Source organism: Artemia franciscana, chromosome 21 (assembly GCF_032884065.1).
Source record: "Artemia franciscana chromosome 21, ASM3288406v1, whole genome shotgun sequence".
Classification (NCBI taxonomy): Eukaryota; Metazoa; Arthropoda; class Branchiopoda; order Anostraca; family Artemiidae; genus Artemia; species Artemia franciscana.
This window is the reverse complement of record NC_088883.1, coordinates 1159024-1181861: the sequence shown is the minus strand read 5'-3', so window position 1 is coordinate 1181861 and position 22838 is coordinate 1159024. Positions and strand designations below refer to the sequence as shown.

The window sequence follows — 22838 nt, the reverse complement described above, 5'->3', positions numbered from 1 at the left end:
AGTCACGTTCTGTTTAATTTTTTCCTAGTTTTTAGATAACGTGCATTTCTTTACAAGAAAATGGTGTATCAACTTTATAAGACATAATAAATAAAGGACCTTTGGTTAGGTTTGGCTTTATAAAAATTCATCAGAGAAGTTGCAACAGTTACTGGCGTATCTCTTCAAGTTGTATTATATTACTGCTTGTTTTTAGGATTCACTATCTGCTTCGTTTATAGACGATCAAGGTTCTTTCACACTTCATAACAGCGTTATTGGAAAATAATAAGGTGGGTAAATAGATGAAAAGAAATTTCCCTTACTACTAGTATAGCTCCCACAGCTTAGATATACAGTAGGAGTTATGACAATTCCTATCTTGCCCATGAGAAGCTTTTTGTACAGAGCCCTGAACTGGTCGCCTACTAGATCGTACAACAACACCATACGCGGGAACGCAATTTTGTTTTGTTTGTCCAATTACTCCCATCTTTTAAATTCAGACGGCCAGTTTCCTGTCTCCAGCCGCTAGCATCGCTACCGCACACTGTGTCCCAAAAATAAATCGAGTTTTCATAACTGTATTATACATCTAAGCTGTGATAGCTCCTAAGACAAGAGATATAAACTTGACGGGGACCTTCTACCAAATATCAATCAATATGCAGTATTGTAAAAACAAGGGAGAACCTTAAAACAAGAAAATAAGAAAAAAAAAATAGAATCTCATTAAGACTTTTTTTCTTGCTACTACAATAATTAAAAGACACATAATGGGGAAATCTTTTTCTTATATTATACATCTATGACGAAATAGAAACATTAGGGATAATCTAGATTAACACTCTAGGCTTATCATTTTGAATAGCAGGGAATCTAAACATACTAGGGAGATTAATAGGTGTATGTCAAACCTCCAGGGAGACATGTCGACCCTCCAGAGTTATTAAATTTGTCCATTATGCTTTAAAACTAAATGTTACTTTATAACTAAATCAAAAGACACTGTGTGTATGCTGGTCGCCAATAAGACCTCTCAGCAATATCCCAAGAACGACTAAAGGCATTAGGTAGAAACTTTTAGGGCTAGTACTATTAATGCTTTTGCTCTTATATTTTAATTAAATCAAAAGATTGTAAGTTTTTTCAGGTTGTCAAAGGGCACGGGTATAATTTTTTCGGAATGGTATTAAGTTTTATTTTTCAATAATTTATTTTTAATTTTAATTTTTCAATATTTTTTTTTTTTTAATTTGAAGGGGGCGCTTCTTGGAGAGTCTACTTTGTTTTCTGAATTAGCGAAATTTGATTAAAACAAAATTACAAGTTCGAATTAAATTGCATCAAGGTAGTTTACTTATGCCCATATTAACTAAGTTCAGTTAACAGATAATTAAGCCTAAATTGGGCTGCATCAATCCAAAGACCTTAGGAGAAATTTAGAAAAACTATCATCTGGATTTTTATTGGTTAACACAATTCTGGCAGACTCAATTCTTTGATTGGTTTAAAGTACCATGGACAGAAAAAAATGAAATAAAAATTAAGTCCTTAGTCCCATTTTAGGTATATTAGTAACTGAAACCTCAATTTTTAATATTTTTATTTTGTTTCGTTCAAAATAAAAAATTTTTCGGTGAATTTTCGCCAGTGTAGTCACCTTGAACTGTGAAAATAAATAAGCAAAATTACTTAATTAAATTTGACAATGCACAGAATTTTAATAATTAAAACTGAAAACTCGCACAATTTCATTGCTTGCTCTATAACTAATTTCTTTCTTTCCCAGGACATGAGGATTGACGTCCACCTCAAACAATAAAATAAACAAATCATATTTACAGGATTATGATGAAAAAATTTTTTTCATCATATTTACAGGATTTTGGCACTAAGCCCCACTTAACAGTTTCTTTCAAATTCCCAATTTTTAAAATTAGTTTTAATCCTTTTTTTTAGGAACAAACGCACAAAAAACGCACCATCATGCGAGGATCCTCTACAGGAGGACAACTGCGGCAGGGCGTAAGATCCAGATGTATGGACAAAGGCCTCTGCAGAGGGCTGCCTTGAAGTCAGGTTACCTGCAAGACTGGGGACCTCGTGGTCAACTCATTCCCAATTGAGGAGTGGCGCCCCTCGAGGAAATTATATCCTAGCAAACTATACAGCATTCGCACGGGATTCTGACTAATAAATAATCGTTATGGATTTGTCTGTTTTGGTGGGTGTTTTTGGGCTAAAAACCTCTTTCTAATTAATTAACTACCATAATTTTTATTAGAAGCTAACCTTATTGACTATGGTATTGTAAACCAAAGACTGGCAGGATCGATACAAGATACTGGGATATATAGGAGTACTTTTATTGATGCTGAAAGTAAAGATCACAATCTAGTAGTGTCTATGGTTAATTTAAAGCTGAAATCTTTGAAGAGTAACTACATTCTGAGAATCCATGACATTGGCAGACTCCAGGATTAGAATTTGAGAGAAACTTTCTTGGAACAGTGGAATACTAACTTGGAGAGTTTAAAATTTGACAATGTAGAAGATGGATGGAATAATTTTACAGAAATAATTTGTGAAGTTGCTGATGCTGTCTTAGGGAAGAAAGTTAGAAACGCAGCTAAGAGTGTTAATAAAAATGCTTTATGATTAATAGAGAGGAGGAGGAGCTTGTATAGGAATTATATGAATGATAGATCATGTGAAAATAGAGAAAGCATTAAAGTATGAACGAAGGAGGTGTGAAGTAGAGACCATGGATAAAATCGCCGAGGATCTGGAAGATGCAGCTAGACAGAATAATAGTAAAACACTGTCCTGGCAGGTTAATAAATTGAGTGGGAGCAGCCAATCTGGACTTGCCCCACTTAAAGATGGGATAAAGTTAAAGGAAAATATAAAGAACAAAATAAAGAATTTTGTGACACCACGGATGTGACGGAAGATTTGTTTTGTGAGGAAGAATTAGAGACAGCACTAAAAAGATTCAAAAATAATCAGGCAAAAGATGCTGTAAACAAAGTTTCAAGGGACGAGCAATGTGGTTTCAGGAAGGGTAGAGGATGTGTAGATCATATTTTTTACTCTTAGGTTAATATAGAGAAATGCCTGAGTCAGCAAACACCTTTAGTTCTCAGTTTTATTGATTATGACCAACCAGGTTTTATTTGAATTATGTCCATCAACAGTTTTATTGAATTATAACCATCCAGGATATAGATTATGCTGATGATTTAAACATCTTAGATGAAAGTGTGAGCAAAATGAAAAGGTGCCAGGTTTGGTTTGAAAATTAATGTTAAGAAGACTGTGTCACTAAACCTAGGAATAAGTGAAAAAAAAGTTGACTTTGCGTAAAGAAAAAATCGATCAAGTGGACAGCTTCACCTACCTTGGAAGTATTACTAGTGAAGACGGTGGGTACTTTGAAGATGTTAAAAGCACAACAGCCAAAGCTGAGGGTGTTTTTTAAAGCTGAATTTTTTTTTGGAAGAACAGGAAGAAATGTCTTCAAACCAAGATTAGAATATTGGAAGCTACAATAATGACAGTGACCAAATATGGTTCTGTAGTAGGGACGCTCCGAAAAACTGAGGAAGATTCGCTAAATATTTTCTAGAGAAATTGCCTATGCATTGTTTTGGGTACCCGACTGACCGACTATATTTCAAATTATAGGTTGTACGAACAATATGGTTCATACTTCTCTGAGGACACAACAAAAACTACATATAGGTTTGTTCACAATGTTTCAATCCAGATGATACGCAAAAAAACTGTCAAAGAAGGGAAGATAAATTTTAAAAAGAATAAAATGGATTTTACTGGGGTGGTTACTCCAACACGGATACATATAGTGACAGATTTGGGGGGGGGGAGAGAATCAGCCAAAGGAAAAACCAACTTAAAACAAAAAGCAAACCATAATCACTGAAAAAATAAACAAAAATATTCCACAAATCAATTAATGGACTGAAAAAAACAACAACATATAAACAAGCAGCAGAAAAACAAGAGAATGGTTTACGATAGGGTTGAGCAAGCCCATAAAAGTTGTTACTGTAGACTATGAGCTAGCAGGCCTTTTCTAAGAATGGGTTTTTATATGATTATTAAGATTTGATCTAGAAGAATATTCTCTCTTGCATATATCACGCTTGAATGATTTCTCCCTAGCGTGTAGAGTTCGGTGCCAAATCAAATTGCTTGAGTCAGAAATTTGTTTTACACTCATTTGAAGAGTTTTTCACCCGTGTGTACTCTTTGGGGGTTAATCATACTGCGTGACTGAGAAAATTTTTTTAACATACTTCACATTTAAAGATTTTTTCAGCCGTGAGTAGTTTTTGGTGTTTAATCAAACTACTTGATACAGACAAAGTTTTCTCACATACTTCACATTTAAATAGTTTTTCACCTGTGTGTAATCTTAGGTGTCTAATCAAACCGCTTGACACAGAAAAAGTTTTTTCACATACTTCACATTTAAAAGGTCTTTCACCCGTGTGTACTCTTTGGTGATTAATCAAATTGGTTGACTGAGAAAACGCTTTTTCACATACTTCACATTTAAAGGGTTTTTCACCCGTGTGTACTCTTTGGTGTCTAATCAAACTGCTTGAATCAGAAAAAGTTTTTTCACATACTTCACATTTAAAGGATTTTTCACCCGTGTGTACTCTTTGGTGTCTAATCAAACTGCTTGAATCAGAAAAAGTTTTTTCACATACTTCACATTTAAAGGGTTTTTCACCCGTGTGTACTCTTTGGTGTTTAATCAAATTGGTTGAATCAGAAAAAGTTTTCTCACATACTTCACATTTAAATAGTTTTTCACCCGTGTGTAATCTTAGGTGTCTAATCAAACCGCTTGACACAGAAAAAGTTTTTTCACATACTTCACATTTAAAAGGTCTTTCACCCGTGTGTACTCTTTGGTGATTAATCAAATTGGTTGACTCAGAAAAAGTTTTTTCACATACTTCACATTTAAAGGGTTTTTCACCCGTGTGTACTCTTTGGTGGTTAATCAAACTGGTGGACCGAGAAAAAGTTTTTTCACATACTTCACATTTAAAGGGTTTTTCACCCGTGTGTACTCTTTGGTGGTTAATCAAACTGGTGGACCGAGAAAAAGTTTTTTCACATACTTCACATTTAAATGGTTTTTCACCCGTGCGTACTCTTTGGTGAGCCTTCTCTGTCAGCTTCTTTACCTTCAAGATTGGCTTTGGGCCGAAGAGTTTTGGTTGATCCACACCATCCGAACTGCACACAGTATAATGAATTATCTCTACAGTAAAAAAATGTTGTTAAAATTATATAAGATGAAACCGATTCAATAGTTAGATATCACAGCAATTACAAATGAAAGGTGAACATTCTGTAACGATTACCTGTTTGGGATCTACACAGCCTACCACTTTCGAATGAAACAAAATGAAAGAACAAAACTTAAAATCTGGTCATAGAATTGGAATATTAATATTAAAAATCTTTATCAGCTTTAAAACTTGAAAGTCATACAGGATTAAAAAAAATTTAGACAGGCTTTAACAAATAATTTCTTTTTCCACCCCTCTCCCCTAGTTGGACTTATATTGAACTTTTATTATAAATTTACTTTGAAAACTAATTTAACAGCGACGTTAAAAGGACATTGGTACAATGCCCGTATGGACATTAGGAAGGGCATTGTACCAATAAACTCGTAGACAGCAGAAAATAATTATTTAGCTATAAAAATGGGGATATACAGGGAAAAGTGCCCCCCCCCTTTCCCCCTTGCACCGATATTTCTGAACAAATATTGGTTTTAACTAGATTGACATTTTCGTTTTTAGCCAAAGAACATTTTTTGAAGACCGAAATGTGTCATTTTTAATTTCTTTGATTTTTGGCATGTCTTTTAATTTTTATCATACTTAGGTGTTAGAATTGAGCATCAGAGAAACATATCAGGAAAATATTAAGTAGGGGCTTTTAAGTAATTAGAATATGAAGTAAAGGGACAAGTACCCCTTTTCCTTTAGTACAAACACTGGCGTTAATTCGCGGAGGGGGTAGTACTGTTTTTTCAAATCTAGACTAGTCACGTTCTGTTTAATTTTTTCCTAGTTTTTACATAACGTGCATTTCTTTACAAGAAAATGGTGTATCAACTTTATAAGACATAATAAATAAAGGACCTTTGGTTAGGTTTGGCTTTATAAAAATTCATCAGAGAAGTTGCAACAGTTACTGGCGTATCTCTTCAAGTTGTATTATATTACTGCTTGTTTTTAGGATTCACTATCTGCTTCGTTTATAGACGATCAAGGTTCTTTCACACTTCATAACAGCGTTATTGGAAAATAATAAGGTGGGTAAATAGATGAAAAGAAATTTCCCTTACTACTAGTATAGCTCCCACAGCTTAGATATACAATACAGTAGGAGTTATGACAATTCCTATCTTGCCCATGAGAAGCTTTTTGTACAGAGCCTTGAACTTGTCGCCTACTAGATCGTACAACAACACCATACGCGGGAACGCAATTTTGTTTTGTTTGTCCAATTACTCCCATCTTTTAAATTCAGACGGCCAGTTTCCTGTCTCCAGCCGCTAGTATCGCTACCGCACACTGTGTCCCAAAAATAAATCGAGTTTTCATAACTGTATTGTATATCTAAGACGTGATAGCTCCTAAGACAAGAGATATAAACTTGACGGGGTTCTTCTACCAGATATCAATCAATATGCAGTATTGTAAAAACAAGGAAGAACCTCAAAACAAGAAATAAGAAAAAAAAAGAATAGAATCTCATCGAAATTATTTTTTTTTCTTTGGCCTACTACAATACTTTAAAGACACATAATGGAGAATTTTTTTTCTTACATTATACATCTATGACAAAATAGAAACATTAGGGATAATCTAGATTAACACTCTAGGCTTATTATTTTGAATAGCAGGGAATCTAAATATACTAGGGATATTAATGGCTGTATATCAAACCTCCAGGGAGACATGTCGATCCTCCAGAGTTATTAAATTTGTCCATTATGCTTTAAAACTAAATGTTACTTTATAACTAAATCAAAAGACACTGTGTGTCCCAGTGCGCTACCGCACACTGTGTCCCAAAAATAAATCGAGTTTTCATAACTATACATCTAAGCTGTGATAGCTCCTAAGACAAGAGACATAAACTTTACAGGGACCTTCAACCAAATATCAATCAATATGCAGTATTGTAAAAACAAGGGAGAACCTTAAAACAAGAGAATAAGAAAAAAAAAGAATCTCATCAAGACTTTTTTTCTTGCTACTACAATAATTAAAAGACACATAATGGGGAAATCTTTTTCTTATATTATACATCTATGACGAAATAGAAACATTAGGGATAATCTAGATTAACACTCTAGGCTTATCATTTTGAATAGCAGGGAATCTAAACATACTAGGGAGTTTAATAGGTGTATGTCAAACCTCCAGGGAGACATGTCGACCCTTCAGTTATTAAATTTGTCCATTATGCTTTAAAACTAAATGTTACTTTATACCTACATCAAAAGACACTGTGTGTATGCTGGTCGCCAATAAGACCTCTCAGTAATATCCCAAGAACGACTGAAGGCATTAGGTAGAAACTTTAAGGGCTACTACTATTAATGCTTTTGCTCTTATATTTTAATTAAATCAAAAGATTGTAAGTTTTTTCAGGTTGTCAAAGGGCACGGGTATAATTTTATCGGAATGGTATTAAGTTTTATTTTTCAATAATTTATTTTTTATTTTTATTTTTCAATAAAATTTTTTTTTTCAAAATTTGAATGGGCGCTTCTTGGAGTCTACTTTTTTCTGAATTAGCGAAATTTGATTAAAAAAAAATTACAAGTTCGAATTAAATTGCATCAAGGTAGTTTACTTATGCCCATATTAACGAAGTTCAGTTAACAGATAATTAAGCCTAAATTGGGCTGCATCAATCTGAAAACCTTAAGAGAAATTTAGAAAAACTATCATTTGGATTTTTATAGGTTAACACAATTCTGGCAAGCTCAATTCTTTGATTGGTTTAAAGTACCATGGAAAAAAATAAATAAAATAAAAATTAAGTCCTTAGTCCCATTTTAGGTATATTAGTAACTGAAACCTCAATTTTTAATATTTTTATTTTGTTTCGTTCAAAATAAAATTTTTTTCGGTGAATACCACATTTTTGCCAGTGTAGTCACCTTGAACTGTGAAAATAAATAAGCAAAATTACTTAATTAAATTTGACATTGCACAGAATTTTAATAATTAAAACTGAAATCTCGCACAATTTCATTGCTTGCTCTATAACTAATTTCTTTCTTTCCCAGGACATGAGGATTGACGTCCACCTCAAACAATAAAATAAACCAATCATATTTACAGGATTTTGGCACTAAGCCCCACTTAACAGTTTCTTTCAAATTCCCAATTTTTAAAATTAGTTTCAATCCTTTTTTTAGGAACAAACGCACCATCATGCGAGGATCCTCTACAGGAGGACAACTGCGACAGGGCGTAAGATCCAGGTGTATGCACAAAGGCCTCTGCAGAGGGCTGCCTTGAAGTCAGGTTACCTGCAAGACTGGGGACCTCGTGATCAACTCAATTCCCACTTGAGGAGTGGCGCCCCTCGAGGAAATTATATCCTAGCAAACTATACAGCATTCGCACGGGATTCTGACTAATAAATAATCGTTATGGGATTTGTCTGTTTTGGTGGGTGTTTTGGGGCTAAAAACCTCTTTTTAATTAATTAACTACCATAATTTTCATTAAAAGCTAACCTTATTGATTATGGTATTGTAAAACCAAAGACTGGCATGATCGATACAAGATACTGGGATATATAGGACGTACTTTAATTGATGCTGAAATTAAAGATCACAATCTAGTAGTGTCTATGGTTAATTTAAAGCTGAAATCTTGGAAGGGTAACTACATTCTGAGAATCCATGACATTGGCAGACTCCAGGATTAGAATTTGAGAGAAACTTTCTTGGAACAGTGGAATACTAATTTGGAGAGTTTAAAATTTGACAATGTAGAAGATGGATGGAATAATTTTACGGAAATAATTTGTGAAGTTGCTGATGCTGTCTAAGGGAAGAAAGTTAGAAACGCAGCTAAGAGTGTTAATAAAAATGCTTTAAGAATAGAGAGGAGGAGGAGCTTGTATAGGAATAATATGAATGATAGATCATGTGAAAATAGAGAAAGTAGAGAAAGCATTAAAGTATGAACTAAGGAGGTATGAAGTAGAGACCATGGATAAAATCGCCGAGGATCTGGAAGATGCAGCTAGACAGCATAATAGTAACACTGTCCTGGCAGGTTAATAAATTGAGAGGGAGCAGCCAATCTGGACTTGCCCCACTTAAAGATGGGATAAAGTTAAAGGAAAATATAAAGAACAAAATAAAGAATAATGTGACACCTCGGATGTGACGGAAGATTTGTCTTGTGAGGAAGAATTAGAGACAGTACTAAAAAAATTAAAAAATAATCAGGCAAAAGATGCTGTAAACAAAGTTTTAAGGTAGATAACTTCGAAGACCACACTGCCTTTCCATGACGAAAGTAAAACAGTTCAAAATAGAGATGATACCTTTTTATTGACAGTAAATAGATATAAATTTATTTAACTGGATATTTCGAACACATATACAGTTAAATAATTTTATATCTATTCACTGTCAATAAAAAGGTATCATCCCTATTTTGAACTGTTTTACTTAAAGTTTTAAGGGATGAGCAATGTGGTTTCAGGAAGGTAGAGGATGTGTAGATCATATTTTCACTCTTAGGTCAATATAGAGAAATGCCTGAGTCAGCAAACACCTTTAGTTCTCAGTTTTATTGATTATGACCATCAAGGTTTTATTTGAATCATATCCATCAACAGTTTTATTGAATTATAACCATCCAGGATATAGATTATGCTGATGATTTAAACATCTTAGATGAAAGTGTGAGCAAAATGAAAAGGTGCTAGGTTTGGTTTGAAAATTAATGTTAAGAAGACTGTGTCACTAAGGCTAGGAATAAGTGAAAAAAAAAGTTGACTTTAGGTAACGAAAATATCGATCAAGTGGACAGCTTCCCTTACCTTGGAAGTATTATTAGTGAAGACGGTGGGTACTTTGAAGATGTTAAAAGTAGAATAGCCAAAGTTGAGGGTGTTTTTTAGAGCTGAATTTTTTTTGGAAGAACAGGAAGACATGTCTTCAAACCAAGACAAGAATATTGGAAGCTACAATAATGACAGTGACCAAATATGGTTCTGTAGTAGGGACGCTCCGAAAAACTGAGGAAGATTTGCTAAATCGTTTCTAGAGAAATTGCCTATGCATTGTTTTGGGTACCCGACTGACTGACTATATTTCAAATTATAGGTTGTACGAACAATACGGTTCAATTCCGCTTTCTATGGCTATAATTGAGAGAAAGGATGAGACGGATAGAACCCGATCTACGAATAAAAAGATGACAGACTGCCAAAGATTGTCCTTTTCGGCCAATCGTCTAGGGTTCCTGGTTGGGGTGGGAGAACGTCATAAAAAAAAATTTAAGGGAAAAAGGATAGTCCTGGGAGGGTGTAAAGGGGGGTTTTGAATAAATTGGGATGAAAGAGGAGCACGCGTAGCAGCGTTGGCCTCACGCGATTCAAAGTGAGAACATCTCAAATAATCGGATTATATTGATTCAGAGTTCAAAGTAAAAGGATTTGGTTTAAATTGGATATTTATGAACTACTTCGTCCAGTTAAGACCAGTGTTGAAAAAGGATTATATTTTGAATAGTGATTTCTGTGTTACGCAACAGGCTGATTTGATACGTTTTGTAAAAGTACTATATCTAATTACTCAGTGACGAAGAAATTAAATCTTTTTTGGATACTTTTTCTGGATAATTTTAATGAGAAACAGACGAAGGCTGGCACGTCTATAAATAAAAAATACAATTAAAAGTGACGTCAGAAACAGTTTAACGGACTATGCTTTTGGATTGTCTTTGGGACTCGTAAGATGGGTGAGAAACTGATATTAAATGCAGTTTTGAACTTCATTAGCAGAGCGCTTAGCGATGGCATTAAAATGGAATCAATTATCAAATCAGCGGTAGGCTACTACGACCATGAGACAATTATACTAGCTAAACAATTTCTCCATACAGAACTTAATGAGCCTAATAAGAGTAGTAATCCATGCCAAAGATGAGGACAATATTCTCAAAATGTCGAAAATCTTAGTCAACGCCGCGAAGCAAAAAGTGAACATTTCTAAAGTCGTGATATTCAGCCCCTGTGATGTTCCCGCAATAGGCGATACCGATAGCACCATAGATATTTCTAGCTGTATTCTATGCTATTTCTATTTCTATGAAACACAGCTATTTCTATGAAATATGAAATTTCAATAAGACCCGATCAATAAGTTAAAAATACCTCATTTTTCTAATTTTTCATAATTAACCCTCCCCCCAACTCCCCCAAAGAGAGCGAATTCGTTCCGGTTATGTCAATTGCGTATCTAGGACTTTGTGCTTATTTTTCCCACCAAGTTTCATCCCAATCCCTCCACTCTAGAATTTGTAATCGCTATATGGCACTTGGTATTTACCATGTGCCATAAAGAAACTAATTTATTAGGGCTACTGATCTCCCATAGCCCCACTTTGGAATTTCTTAGATGATTGAAACTAGATTTTTTTTTTCTTTTAGGTGGGTGGGATAATTCCTAATATTTCTGTTCTTCTTTAAGATTTGTTGCTTGTTTATGTTACATAAACTGTATATGTTACAATTTATGAAGTTATCAATGAAATATAATTAAGCATTATTACTGTGATTTAGGGTCTGTGTATATTGGTCACTATTATTGCTTGTGTGTTGTCTTACATGTATATGTCCAGTTTGTTGATTTTTGTTTTCTTTCTACTCTCCAAATTTCGAGGTTAATACATTGTTGGAATTTGAATTATGTTATGCTGTTTATGTTGTAGAAAACATATATTGCTGATGTTAAGCTTGCAAAAATTACAAAACTTTTAATGTTTGACCAAATATTTCTTTTTTTCAAACTAACTTCACAACACTATTAGTTTCAAATATACCTTTGTCATTGTTGTCCAGATTTTGGGAATCCAATTCAGATGTTAAGTGGGATATTCTGGATGATATACCCACAGGTAGCCGTTGATGCTCAGGCAATAGAGTAGAAATAGAAGTTTCTCTAATCGTTTCAGTTTCAATCGATGAAGTATCTACAGCTTCTACAACAAAAATAAAAATAAACAAAGAGACAGAAAATAATAGAAGTACAATTAATTATACTCAATAGTTTACCAAAAAATAATAAAACATCACAAGATAAACAGACTACAAATGAAAAAACGACACGAAACATAAGGCCTAAACAAATTTACGTGTTATACTTTGATAGAACCTTGATAATTAATAAAAGGTAATTTGATTAATAAAAAATTAATTTCATGATTTAATTATTGGGCCGGGTCACTCCTAACCACAGTTCGTTACCACGAACTGTTGAAAACAAAACTTGCATATTAATTTTTTTTGCTAAATGGCTTTCTCTTAGTTTTAATCGGACGATTTTGAGAAAAAAAGGGGTGAGGGAGGACGCTTAGTTGCCCTCCAATTTTTTGGTTACTTAAGAAGCCAACTAGAACTTTTAATTTTTTACGAACGTTTTTATTAGTGAAAAATATACGAACCTTATGAATTAACTTACGTAGCGAACTTTTATATTCGTATAATTTAATTACGTATATGAGGGGGTTTGCCCCCTTGTTAATACCTTGCTCTTTTCATTAAAGCTTAAATTTTGTCCCAATTCTATAAGAATGACCCTGGAATCACAAAGGCCGTAGAACAAATTGTTGAAATTACTAAAAGTACTTTAGTGTAAAGAGCGAGGTATTTAGGAGGAGATGAACCCCTCAAATGCGTAATAACTTCTGTTCGTTTTTAATGTTTTAATGCTGCTCCTTACTTTCAGTTGAAAAAACTGTTTCATGTTCATTTTTGCATTGTTTTTTTAATAATCCTAGAAAATCTTCCACCCTCATTATAGAATTCCTTTTCCCCCATGACAAATTCCTCCAAGGAAAGATCCTTCCACGTAGCTCCCTCACCAAACCTCACCCACCCCCAACCAAACAAATACCCCTAAAAAAGTCTGTACACTTCCCAATAACCATTACTGTATGCAAACACTGGTCAAAGTTTGTAACTTGCAGCCCCTTCCCTGGGTACTGTGGGGGAGCAAGTCGTCCCAAAAGACATAGTTATTATGTTTTTCGACTATGCTAAAAAAATAGGCATCTCAAAATTTTGATCCATTGACTTTGGGAAAAATGAGCGTGGGAGGGGGCCTAGGTGCCCTCCAGTTTTTTTGGTCACTTAAAAAGGACACTAGAACTTTTAATTTCCAATAGAATGAGCCCTCTCGTAACATTCTAGGACCACTGGGTCGATACGATCAACCCTGAAAAAAAAACAAAAAAAAAACAAACAAACAAACAAACACGGACCCATGTTTGGTCTTCTGGCAAAAAATACGAAGTTCCACATTTTTGTAGATAGGAGCTTGAAACTTCTAAAGTTGGGTTTTCTTATACGCTGAAAGCGATGATGTGATTTTCGTAAAGATTCTATTTCTTTTAGGGGGTGTTTTCCCCTATTTTCCAAAATAAGGCAAATTTTCTCAGGCTCGTATCTTTTGGCGGATAAAACTAAATTTGATGAAACTTGTATATTTAAAATCAGCATAAAATCAAAATCTTTTGATGTATCTATTAAAATCAAAATTCTTTTTACTATTGAGCCGGGTCGCTCCTTACTACAGTTCATTACCATGAACTGTTTGAAAGGTTGTAGAGCTATATAGATTCACAAGCATCTTTTGAGTTTACAATTTAGTCAATGCTACTCCGTAGTTTCTGAGATGCTTTTGATGACCTTTACTGAGATGTTCTTGAAGTATTGAAAACACCTATATTCACAGAGGACTTAAATATGAAAAGCCTTAAATTTCAATTTGAAAAACCTTGTGATATTATTTTTGTTGTTATTTTTGTGTTAGCGCAATGAAAAATAAGAACACGCCAAACCCAAGAAAGAAACGTGAATTCCTGGAGTTAACCTATTTGTGGCTCCAGGTTTGTGACTCACAGCGGGAAAGAAGTTTCGGGGGTGTTTTCTCCATCAGTGGCCTTGGCTGCTACTGATATCTTATTCTCTCTTGAAATTTGGCATTGGAGGAATCAATATGGCATGTAGTATATTAATACTTCAGCAGAGTATGTGGGATAAAGGAAGATGAGTACTTTAGTTGGGTTGGTGGATGCGTGAATTAGGGAATTTCCCTTTTCAAACTAATATTACAATGCTATTATTTTCAAATATACCTTCATCCTTACCCTCCAGATCCTGGGAGTCCAACACAGATGTTAAATTGGATATCCTGGATGCAACATTTAAAGGTAGCTGTTGATACTCAGGTGATAGAGTGGAATTAGAAGTTTCTCTGATCATGTCAATATCACTTGGCAAAACATATTCAGCTTCTACAACAAAAATAAAGAAATAGAAAATGAGCAAAGTATGATATTCTCAATAATTAATAGCCCCTCAATAATTAAGCATTCTCAATAATTAATGGCCACTCCAAACATAAAGAAAACAGACAAAAAATGTGAAAAATTACATAATACGAAAACTGAACAAATTAAAGCATGATAATTAGATATATAGGAACCCCATTTCACAATTAGTGTTTTATCCAAAGATTAAATTGGGGCTTTAGATAGAGTGCAGGAGGTTGTTAAGTATGCAGTATAAAGTTTTGAATGTGTTTGTAAATCTAAAATCCTTCCAGTGTATTTAGCTAACTAACACAAAAGCCTTAAGTTCTAGTAGCTAAGGCTAACGATGGAAAATACCCTCAGATCTTTTGTAGTCTTAATATAGTTCAGAAGTGACCTATAACTTTTTTCTATTGGTGCTGGGAACAGGTAGCTCAGGTACTCGCACTTCCCACAATCAATAACAGTGTATTATTGTTCATATTTGCACATATTCATTGTTTGCAGACTGGAGAAGAATAGTGCTTCCAATAACTAGTTTTTCTGGAGAAGAAGTCAAAGAGGTGAAAGGCCTTGGTGTTAGTCCATATACCTCCCTACAATTTTCGGAACTAGATATACTTCTAAATACCAAATTTCATTCAGATCTGATCACCCGTTCACAAATTAAAAATACCTCATTTTATATAATTTTTCCGAATTAACTAAATTTTTCGAACTTGGTATTTACCAAGTGCCATAAAAAACCAATTTATTAGGGTTACTGATTTCCCATAGCCCCACTCTAGAATTTCTTAAATGATTGAAACTAGATTTTTTTTTTTAGCTGGGTGGAATAATTTCTAATATTTCTATTCTTCTTTAAGATTTGTTACTTGTTTATGTTAAAATTTATGATGTTATCAATGAAATGTAATTAAGCATTATTACTGTAATTTAGAGTTTGTGTATATTGGTCAGTCAAACCTCCAGGGATGCATGTCGAATCTCCGGAGTTATTAAATTTGTCCATTATGCTTTAAAACTAAATTACTCTTTATAACTAAATCAAAAGACACTGTATGTTTGCTGGTTGCCAACAAGACTTCTCAACAGTATACCAAGAACGACTGAGGGCATCAAGTAGAAACTTTCAGGGCTACTTACTAATGCTTTTGCTCTTATATTTTAACTAAATCAAAAGATTGTAAGTTTTTTCAGGTTGTCAAAGGGCACGGGTATAATTTTTTCGGAATGGTATTAAGTTTTATTTTTCAAATCAATTCGAGAAAATATAAAACTAAATTGAAAACTACGAAATGTTTCAATATTTTCGAAAGAGTGAAAAGGGTGAAGGAAAATCTTCTCAAACATAGAAAAAGCATGCCATTCTATGGATTCTAATAAAAAAAAAGAAAGAAAAGAATTATGATTTTCCTTTAATAGGTAGCGGTCAGTTTGCTAAAAATATCTTTCTAGAACTGTAAATTTTTGACACTCAACTTATTTAAAATCACAATTACACCAGGAACCTAACATGGTTTTACTTGGTTTTTACACAATCGGATGCGATCGTGACCCTCAAGCTTAGTCTTTAGATTTGGCGGCATAGTTTTGTCACAGACCTTTTGAAATATCGTCTATGGCTTCTATTTTATTGAATATAAGCTGTCAGCAACTTACGGCACTTCCCACTCTTTTGAAAATTTCATTTACTTTGAAAACAGTTTACTCATCTAGGGATTAATAAAATTCTATTAATAAACGTATAAATTTGAATCGGCACTTCTTGGAGAGTCTACTTTTTTCTGAATTAGCGAAATTTGATTAAAACAAAATTATAAGTTCAAATTAAAGTGCATCAAGGTACTTTACTTATGCCCGTATTAACGAAGTTCAGTTAACAGATAATTAAGCCTATATTAGGCTGCATCAATCTGAAGACCTTAAGAGAAATTTAGAAAAACTATCATCTGGATTTTACACTGGTCAACACAATTCTGGCAAGCTCAATTCTTTGATTGGTTTAAGGTACCATGGACAGAAAAAAATAAAATAAAAATTAAGCCCTTAGTCCCATTTTAGGTATATTAGTAACTGAAACCTCAATTTTTAATATTCTTATTCTGATTGGTTCAAAATTATGAATTTTTTCGGTGAGTACCACATTTTCGCCAGTGTAGTCACCTTGAACTGTGAAAATGAATAAGCGAAATTACTTAATTAAATTTGACAATGCACATATTTTTAATAATTAAAACTGAAATCTCGCACAATTTCATTGCTTGCTCTATAACTAATTTCTTTCTTTCCCAGGACATGAGAATTGACGTCCACCTCAAAAAATAAAATAAACCAAAATATCAAAATTTTCATCATATTTACAGGATTTTGGCACTAAGCTTCACTTAACAGTTTCTTTAAAATTTCCAATTTTTAAAATTAGTTTCAATCCTTTTTTTAGGAACAAATGCACAAAAAACGGACCATCATGCGAGGATCCTCTACAGGAATACTAACGTTGAATACTAACTTGGAGAGTTTAAAATTTGACAATGTGGAAGCTGGATGGAATAATTTTACGAAAAAAAAAAGTTGACTTTGGGTAACGAAAATATCGATCAAGTGGACAGCTTCACTAACCTTGGAAGTATTATTAGTAAAGACGGTGGGTAATTTGAAGATGTTAAAAGCAGAATAGCCAAAACTGAGGGTGTTTTTTACAGTTAAAATTTTTTGGAAGAACAGGAAGACATGTCTTCGAACCAAGATTAGAATATTGGAAGCAACAATAATGACAGTGACCAAATATGGTTCTGAAGAATGGACGCTCCGAATAACTAGGAAGATTTACAAAATGTTTTCTAGAGAAATTGCCTATGCATTGTTTTGGGTACCCGACTGACTGACTATATTTCAAATTATAGGTTGTACAAACAATATGGTTCAATTCCGCTTTCTATGGCTATAATTGAGAGAAAGGATGAGACGGATAGAGCCCGATCTACGAATAAAAAAATGACAGATTGCCAAAGATTGTCCTTTTTGGCCAATCGTCTAGGGTTCCCGGTTGGGGTGGGAGAACATCATTAAGAAAAATTACAGGAAAGGGGATAGTCCTGGGAGGGCGTAAAGAGGGGCTTTGAATAAACTGGGACGAAGGAGGAGTGCGCGTAGCTGCGTTGGCCTCACGCGATCTGGTACCTGGGTTGAGTCGTTAATAGTACTAGTAGTATTATTTAACTCTGGAAAAGAACAATTACAATTTTACTTCCATCAAATACTCCATTAGACCTAGGGTTTAAGTTCCCCTTCAAAGATATTATGTTTCGACAAGCCTACAGATCTTACTTTTATCGACTGAACAAGATAATTGTTATAGCGGTATACATTATTTTAGACCTGTCAATTCATCGAGTCAGGAATACGACATAACTCAGATTTTTCAACAAAGAAATATCTAAACTTGCTTAAAAACTGGATATTTACATCTTTCCATGCGTTTTTCACTATAAAAATTTCAAGTGAATTTCGAGAATGCGTTCTGATGAAGGGCTAAAACTGATTCTCAAGTAACAAATGAAATCACGACTGTCGACATTAACACACAAAACTTGCAGAGAGAACAAACTTTAATAATCGTTTTACGGGCTACGATCTCTGCAACCAATACAGAAAAGTAATTCTCCTGTTTTCAAGAAGGAGGGGAGGTGGGCAATGATGCCAGTTTCAATAATATACTTTACATTTAAATTTGAAATCCTTTTTGATCGGCTTAGGGATCTTTTTTTCCAGAATTCTCAAAAAGGTGTTTAAACAACAAAATATTATTGTTCTAATGAATGTAAATAAAACTTTTGTTCTGAATCAGCTTTTCATTTTAGCCTAAATCTAAGATAGATATTTAGGTCACCCCCTCCAACTCCCCCCAATGTCACCGGATCTGGTCGGGATTTAAAATAAGACCTCTGAGAGACGATATCCTTCTAAATATCAAATTTCATTAAGATCCGATCACCTGTTTGTAAGCTAAGAATGCCTCAATTTTTCTAATTTTTCCGAATTAACACCTCCTCCAACTCCCCCAAAGAGAGCGGATTAAGTCCGGTTATGTCAATCACGTATCTAGGGCTTGTGCTTGTTCTTTTCATCAAGTTTCATTCCGATCTCTCCATTCTAAGCGTTTTCCAGTCCCCCCTAACTCCCCCCAATGACACTGGATCCAGTCGGGATCTAAAAAAAAAGATCTGAGTTACGAGGTCCTTCTAAATATGAAATTTCAATAAGACCCGATAATAAGTTAAAAATACCTCATTTTTTCTAATTTTTTGGAATTAACCCTCCCCCCAACTCCCCCAAAGAGAGAGATATCGTTCCGGTTATGTCAATTGCGTATCTAGGACTTCGTGCTTATTTTTCCCACCAAGTTTCATCCCAATCCCTCCACTCTAGGCGGTTATGTCAATTGCGTATCTAGGACTTTGTGCTTATTTTTCTCAAAAAGTTTCATCCCAATCCCTCCACTCTAGAATTTGCAATCGCTACATGGCACCTGGTATTTACCATGTGCCATAAAGAAACTAATTTATTAGGGCTACTGATCTCCCATAGCCCCACTCTGGAATTTCTTAGATGATTGAAACTAGATTTTTTTTTTTTTTTTGGATAGATGGGTGGGATAATTCCTAATATTTCTATTCTTCTTTAAGATTTGTTGCTTGTTTATGTTACAATTTATGATGTTATCAATGAAATATAATTAAGCATTATTACTGTAATTTAGGGTCTGAGTATATTGGTCAGTATTCAGTGTGTTGTCTTACATTTATATGTCCAGTTTGTTGATTTTTGTTTTCTTTCTACTCTCCAAATTTCGAGGTTAATACATTGTTGGAATTTGAATTATGTTATGTTGTTTATGTTGTAGAAAGCATATATTGCTGATGTTATGCTTGCAAAAAACACAAAAACTTTTTATGTTTGACCTAATATTTCTTTTTCAAACTAACTTCACCACACTATTAGCTTCAAATATACCTTTGTCATTGTTGTCAAGATTTTGGGAATCCAATTCAGATGTTAAGTGGGATATTCTGGATGATATACCCACAGGTAGCCGTTGATGCTCAGGCAATAGAGTAGAAATAGAAGTTTCTCTAATCATTTCAGTTTCAACTGATGAAGTATCTACAGCTTCTACAACAAAAATAAAAATAAACAAAGAGACAGAAAATAATAGAAGTACAATTAATTATACTCAATAGTTTACCAAAAAATAATAAAACCTCACAAGATAAACAGACTACAAATGAAAAAACGACACGAAGCATAAGGCCTAAACAAATTTAAGTGTTATAATTTGATAGAACCTTGATAATTAATAAAAGGTAATTTGATTAATAAAAAATTAATTTCATGATTTAGCACTTTATTGACAAATTTTCATATCCAAATGATAGCTATTTGATTTTTTGAAATAGAAATAACTATAGCTAACCTATTAGCACTTACTGGGAACTAGCCTTTGGGGACTGGAAAAGCAAAAGCATAAGAATTTTTTTGGCTAAATGGCTTTCTCATATTTTCGTTAAGATTTTATGAATTTTAGGGGATGTTTCCCCCTTTTTTCTAAAATAAGGCAAATATTATCAGGCTTGTAACTTTTGATGTGTAAGACTAGACTTGATGAAACTTAAATATTTAAAATCAGCATAAAAATACGATTCTTTTGATGTAACTATTGGTATTAAAACTCCGTTTTTTAGAGTTTCAGTTACTATTGGGCCGGGTCACTCCTTACCACAGTTTGTTACCACGAGCTGTTGAAAACAAAACTTGCATATTAATTTTTTTTTGCTAAATGGCTTTCTCTTAGTTTTAATCGGATGATTTTGAGAAAAAAAAGGGGTGAGGGAGGACGCTTAGTAGCCCTCCAATTTTTTGGTTACTTAAGAAGCCAACTAGAACTTTTAATTTTTTACGAACGCTTTTATTAGTGAAAAATACACGTACCTTATGAATTAACTTACGTAACGAACTTTTATATTCGTATAATTTTATTACGTATATGAGGGGGTTTGCCCCCTTGTTAATACCTTACTCTTTTCACTAAAGTTTAAATTTTGTCCCAGTTCTTTAAGAACGACCCCGGAATCACAATGGCCGTGGAACAAATTGTAGAAATTACTATAAGTACTTTAGTGTAAAGAGCGAGGTATTTAGGAGGAGATGAGCCCCTCACATGCGTAATAACTGCTGTTCGTTTTTAATGTTTTAATATTGCTCCTTACTTTCAGTTGAAAAAAAATGTTTCATGTTCATTTTTGTATTGTTTTTTTTTAATAATCCTAGAAAATCCTCCGCCCTCATTATGGAATTCCTTTTCCCCCATGACAAATTCCTCCAAGGAAAGATCCTTCCACGTAGCTCCCTCACCCCAACCTCACCCACCCCCAGCCAAACAAATACCCCTGAAAAAGTCTGTATACTTCCCAATAACCATTACTGTATGCAAACACTGGTCAAAGTTTGTAACTTGCAGCCCCTTCCCTGGGTACTGCGGGGGAGCAAGTCGTCCCCAAAGACATAGTTATTATGTTTTTCGACTATGCTGAAAAAACAGGCATATCAAAATTCGATCCGTTGACTTTGGGAAAAATTAGCGTGGGAGGGGGCCTAGGTGCCCTCCAGTTTTTTGGTCTCTTAAAAAGGACACTAGAACTTTTAATTTCCGTTAGAATGAGCCCTCTCGTAACATTCTAGGACCACTGGGTCGATACGATCAACCCTGAAAAAAAAAAAAAACACGGATCCATGATTGGTCTTCTTGCAAAAAATACGAAGTTCCGCATTTTTGTAGATAGGAGCTTAAAACTTCTAAAGTTGGGTTCTCTTATACGCTGAAAGCGATGATGTGATTTTCGTAAAGATTCTATTTCTTTTAGGGGGTGTTTCCCCCTATTTTCCAAAATAAGGCAAATTTTCTCAGGCTCGTATCTTTTGGCGGATAAAACTAAATTTGATGAAACTTGTATATTTAAAATCAGCATAAAATCAAAATCTTTTGATGTATCTATTAAAATCAAAATTCTGTTTACTATTGAGCCGGGTCGCTCCTTACTACAGTTCATTACCATGAACTGTTTGAAAGGTTGTAGAGCTAAATAGTTTCACAAGCATCTTTTGAGTTTACAATTTAGTCAATGCTACTCTGTAGTTTCTGAGATACTTTTGTTGACCTTTACTGAGATGTTCTAGAAGTATTGAAAGCACCTATATTCACAGAGGACTTAAATATGAAAAGCCTTAAATTTCAATTTGAAAAACCTTGTGATATTATTTGTGTTATTTTTGTGTTAGCGCAATGAAAAATAAGAACACACCAAACCCAACAAAAGAAACCTGAATTCCTGGAGTTAAACTATTTGTGGCTCCAGGTTTGTGACTCACAGCGGGAAAGAAGTTTCGGGGGTGTTTTCTCCATCAGTGGCCTTGGCTGCTGCTGGTATCTTCTTCTCTCTTGAAATTTGGCATTGGAGGGATCAATATGGCATGTAGTAGCTTAATACTTCAGCAGAGTATGTGGGATAAAGGAAGATGAGTACTTTAGTTGGGTTGGTGGATGCGTGAATAAAAGAATTTCCCTTTTCAAACTAATATTACAATGCTATTATTTTCAAATATACCTTCATCCTTACCCTCCAGATCCTGGGAGTCCAACACAGATGTTAAATTGGATATCCTGGATGCAACATTCAAAGGTAGCTGTTGATACTCAGGTGATAGAGTAGAATTAGAAGTTTCTCTGATCATGTCAATATCACTTGGCAAAACATATTCAGCTTCTACAACAAAAATAAAGAAATAGAAAATGAGCAAAGTATGATATTCTCAATAATTAATAGCCCCTCAATAATTAAGCATTCTCAATAATTAATAGCCACTCCAGACATGAAGAAAACGGACAAAAAATGTGAAAAATGACATAATACGAAAACTGAAGGAATTAAAGCATGATAATTAGATAAATAGGAACCCCATTTCACAAATTAGCATTTTATCCACGGATTAAATTGGGGCTTTAGATAGAGTGCAGGAGGTTGTTAAGTATGCAGTATAAAGTTTTGAATGTGTTTGTAAGTCTAAAATCCTTCCAGTGTATTTAGCTAACAATCACAAAAGCCTTAAGTTCTAGTAGCTAAGGCTAACGATGGAAAATACCCTCAGATCTTTTGTAGT

General features: G+C 34.1%; 2 protein-coding genes across 3 annotated transcripts in view; one reads left to right on the top strand and one right to left on the bottom strand.

Moving 5' to 3' along the window:
• The window catches only part of LOC136040913 (zinc finger protein 271-like), a 298248-nt gene that overhangs the window by 188453 nt on the left and 86957 nt on the right, over positions 1-22838 (top strand). The gene's annotated exons all lie outside the window — the stretch shown is intronic.
• The window catches only part of LOC136040917 (zinc finger protein 271-like), a 47185-nt gene that overhangs the window by 2621 nt on the left and 21726 nt on the right, over positions 1-22838 (bottom strand). For both annotated transcript variants that reach the window (XM_065725336.1, XM_065725335.1), the window contains exons 4-7: positions 22286-22444; positions 19638-19796; positions 14445-14603; positions 12129-12287 (exon numbers count right to left, since the gene is read on the bottom strand). In XM_065725336.1, coding sequence (XP_065581408.1) covers positions 12129-12287; positions 14445-14603; positions 19638-19796; positions 22286-22444 — 636 coding nt within the window. The remainder of the gene's footprint in view (positions 1-12128; positions 12288-14444; positions 14604-19637; positions 19797-22285; positions 22445-22838) is intronic.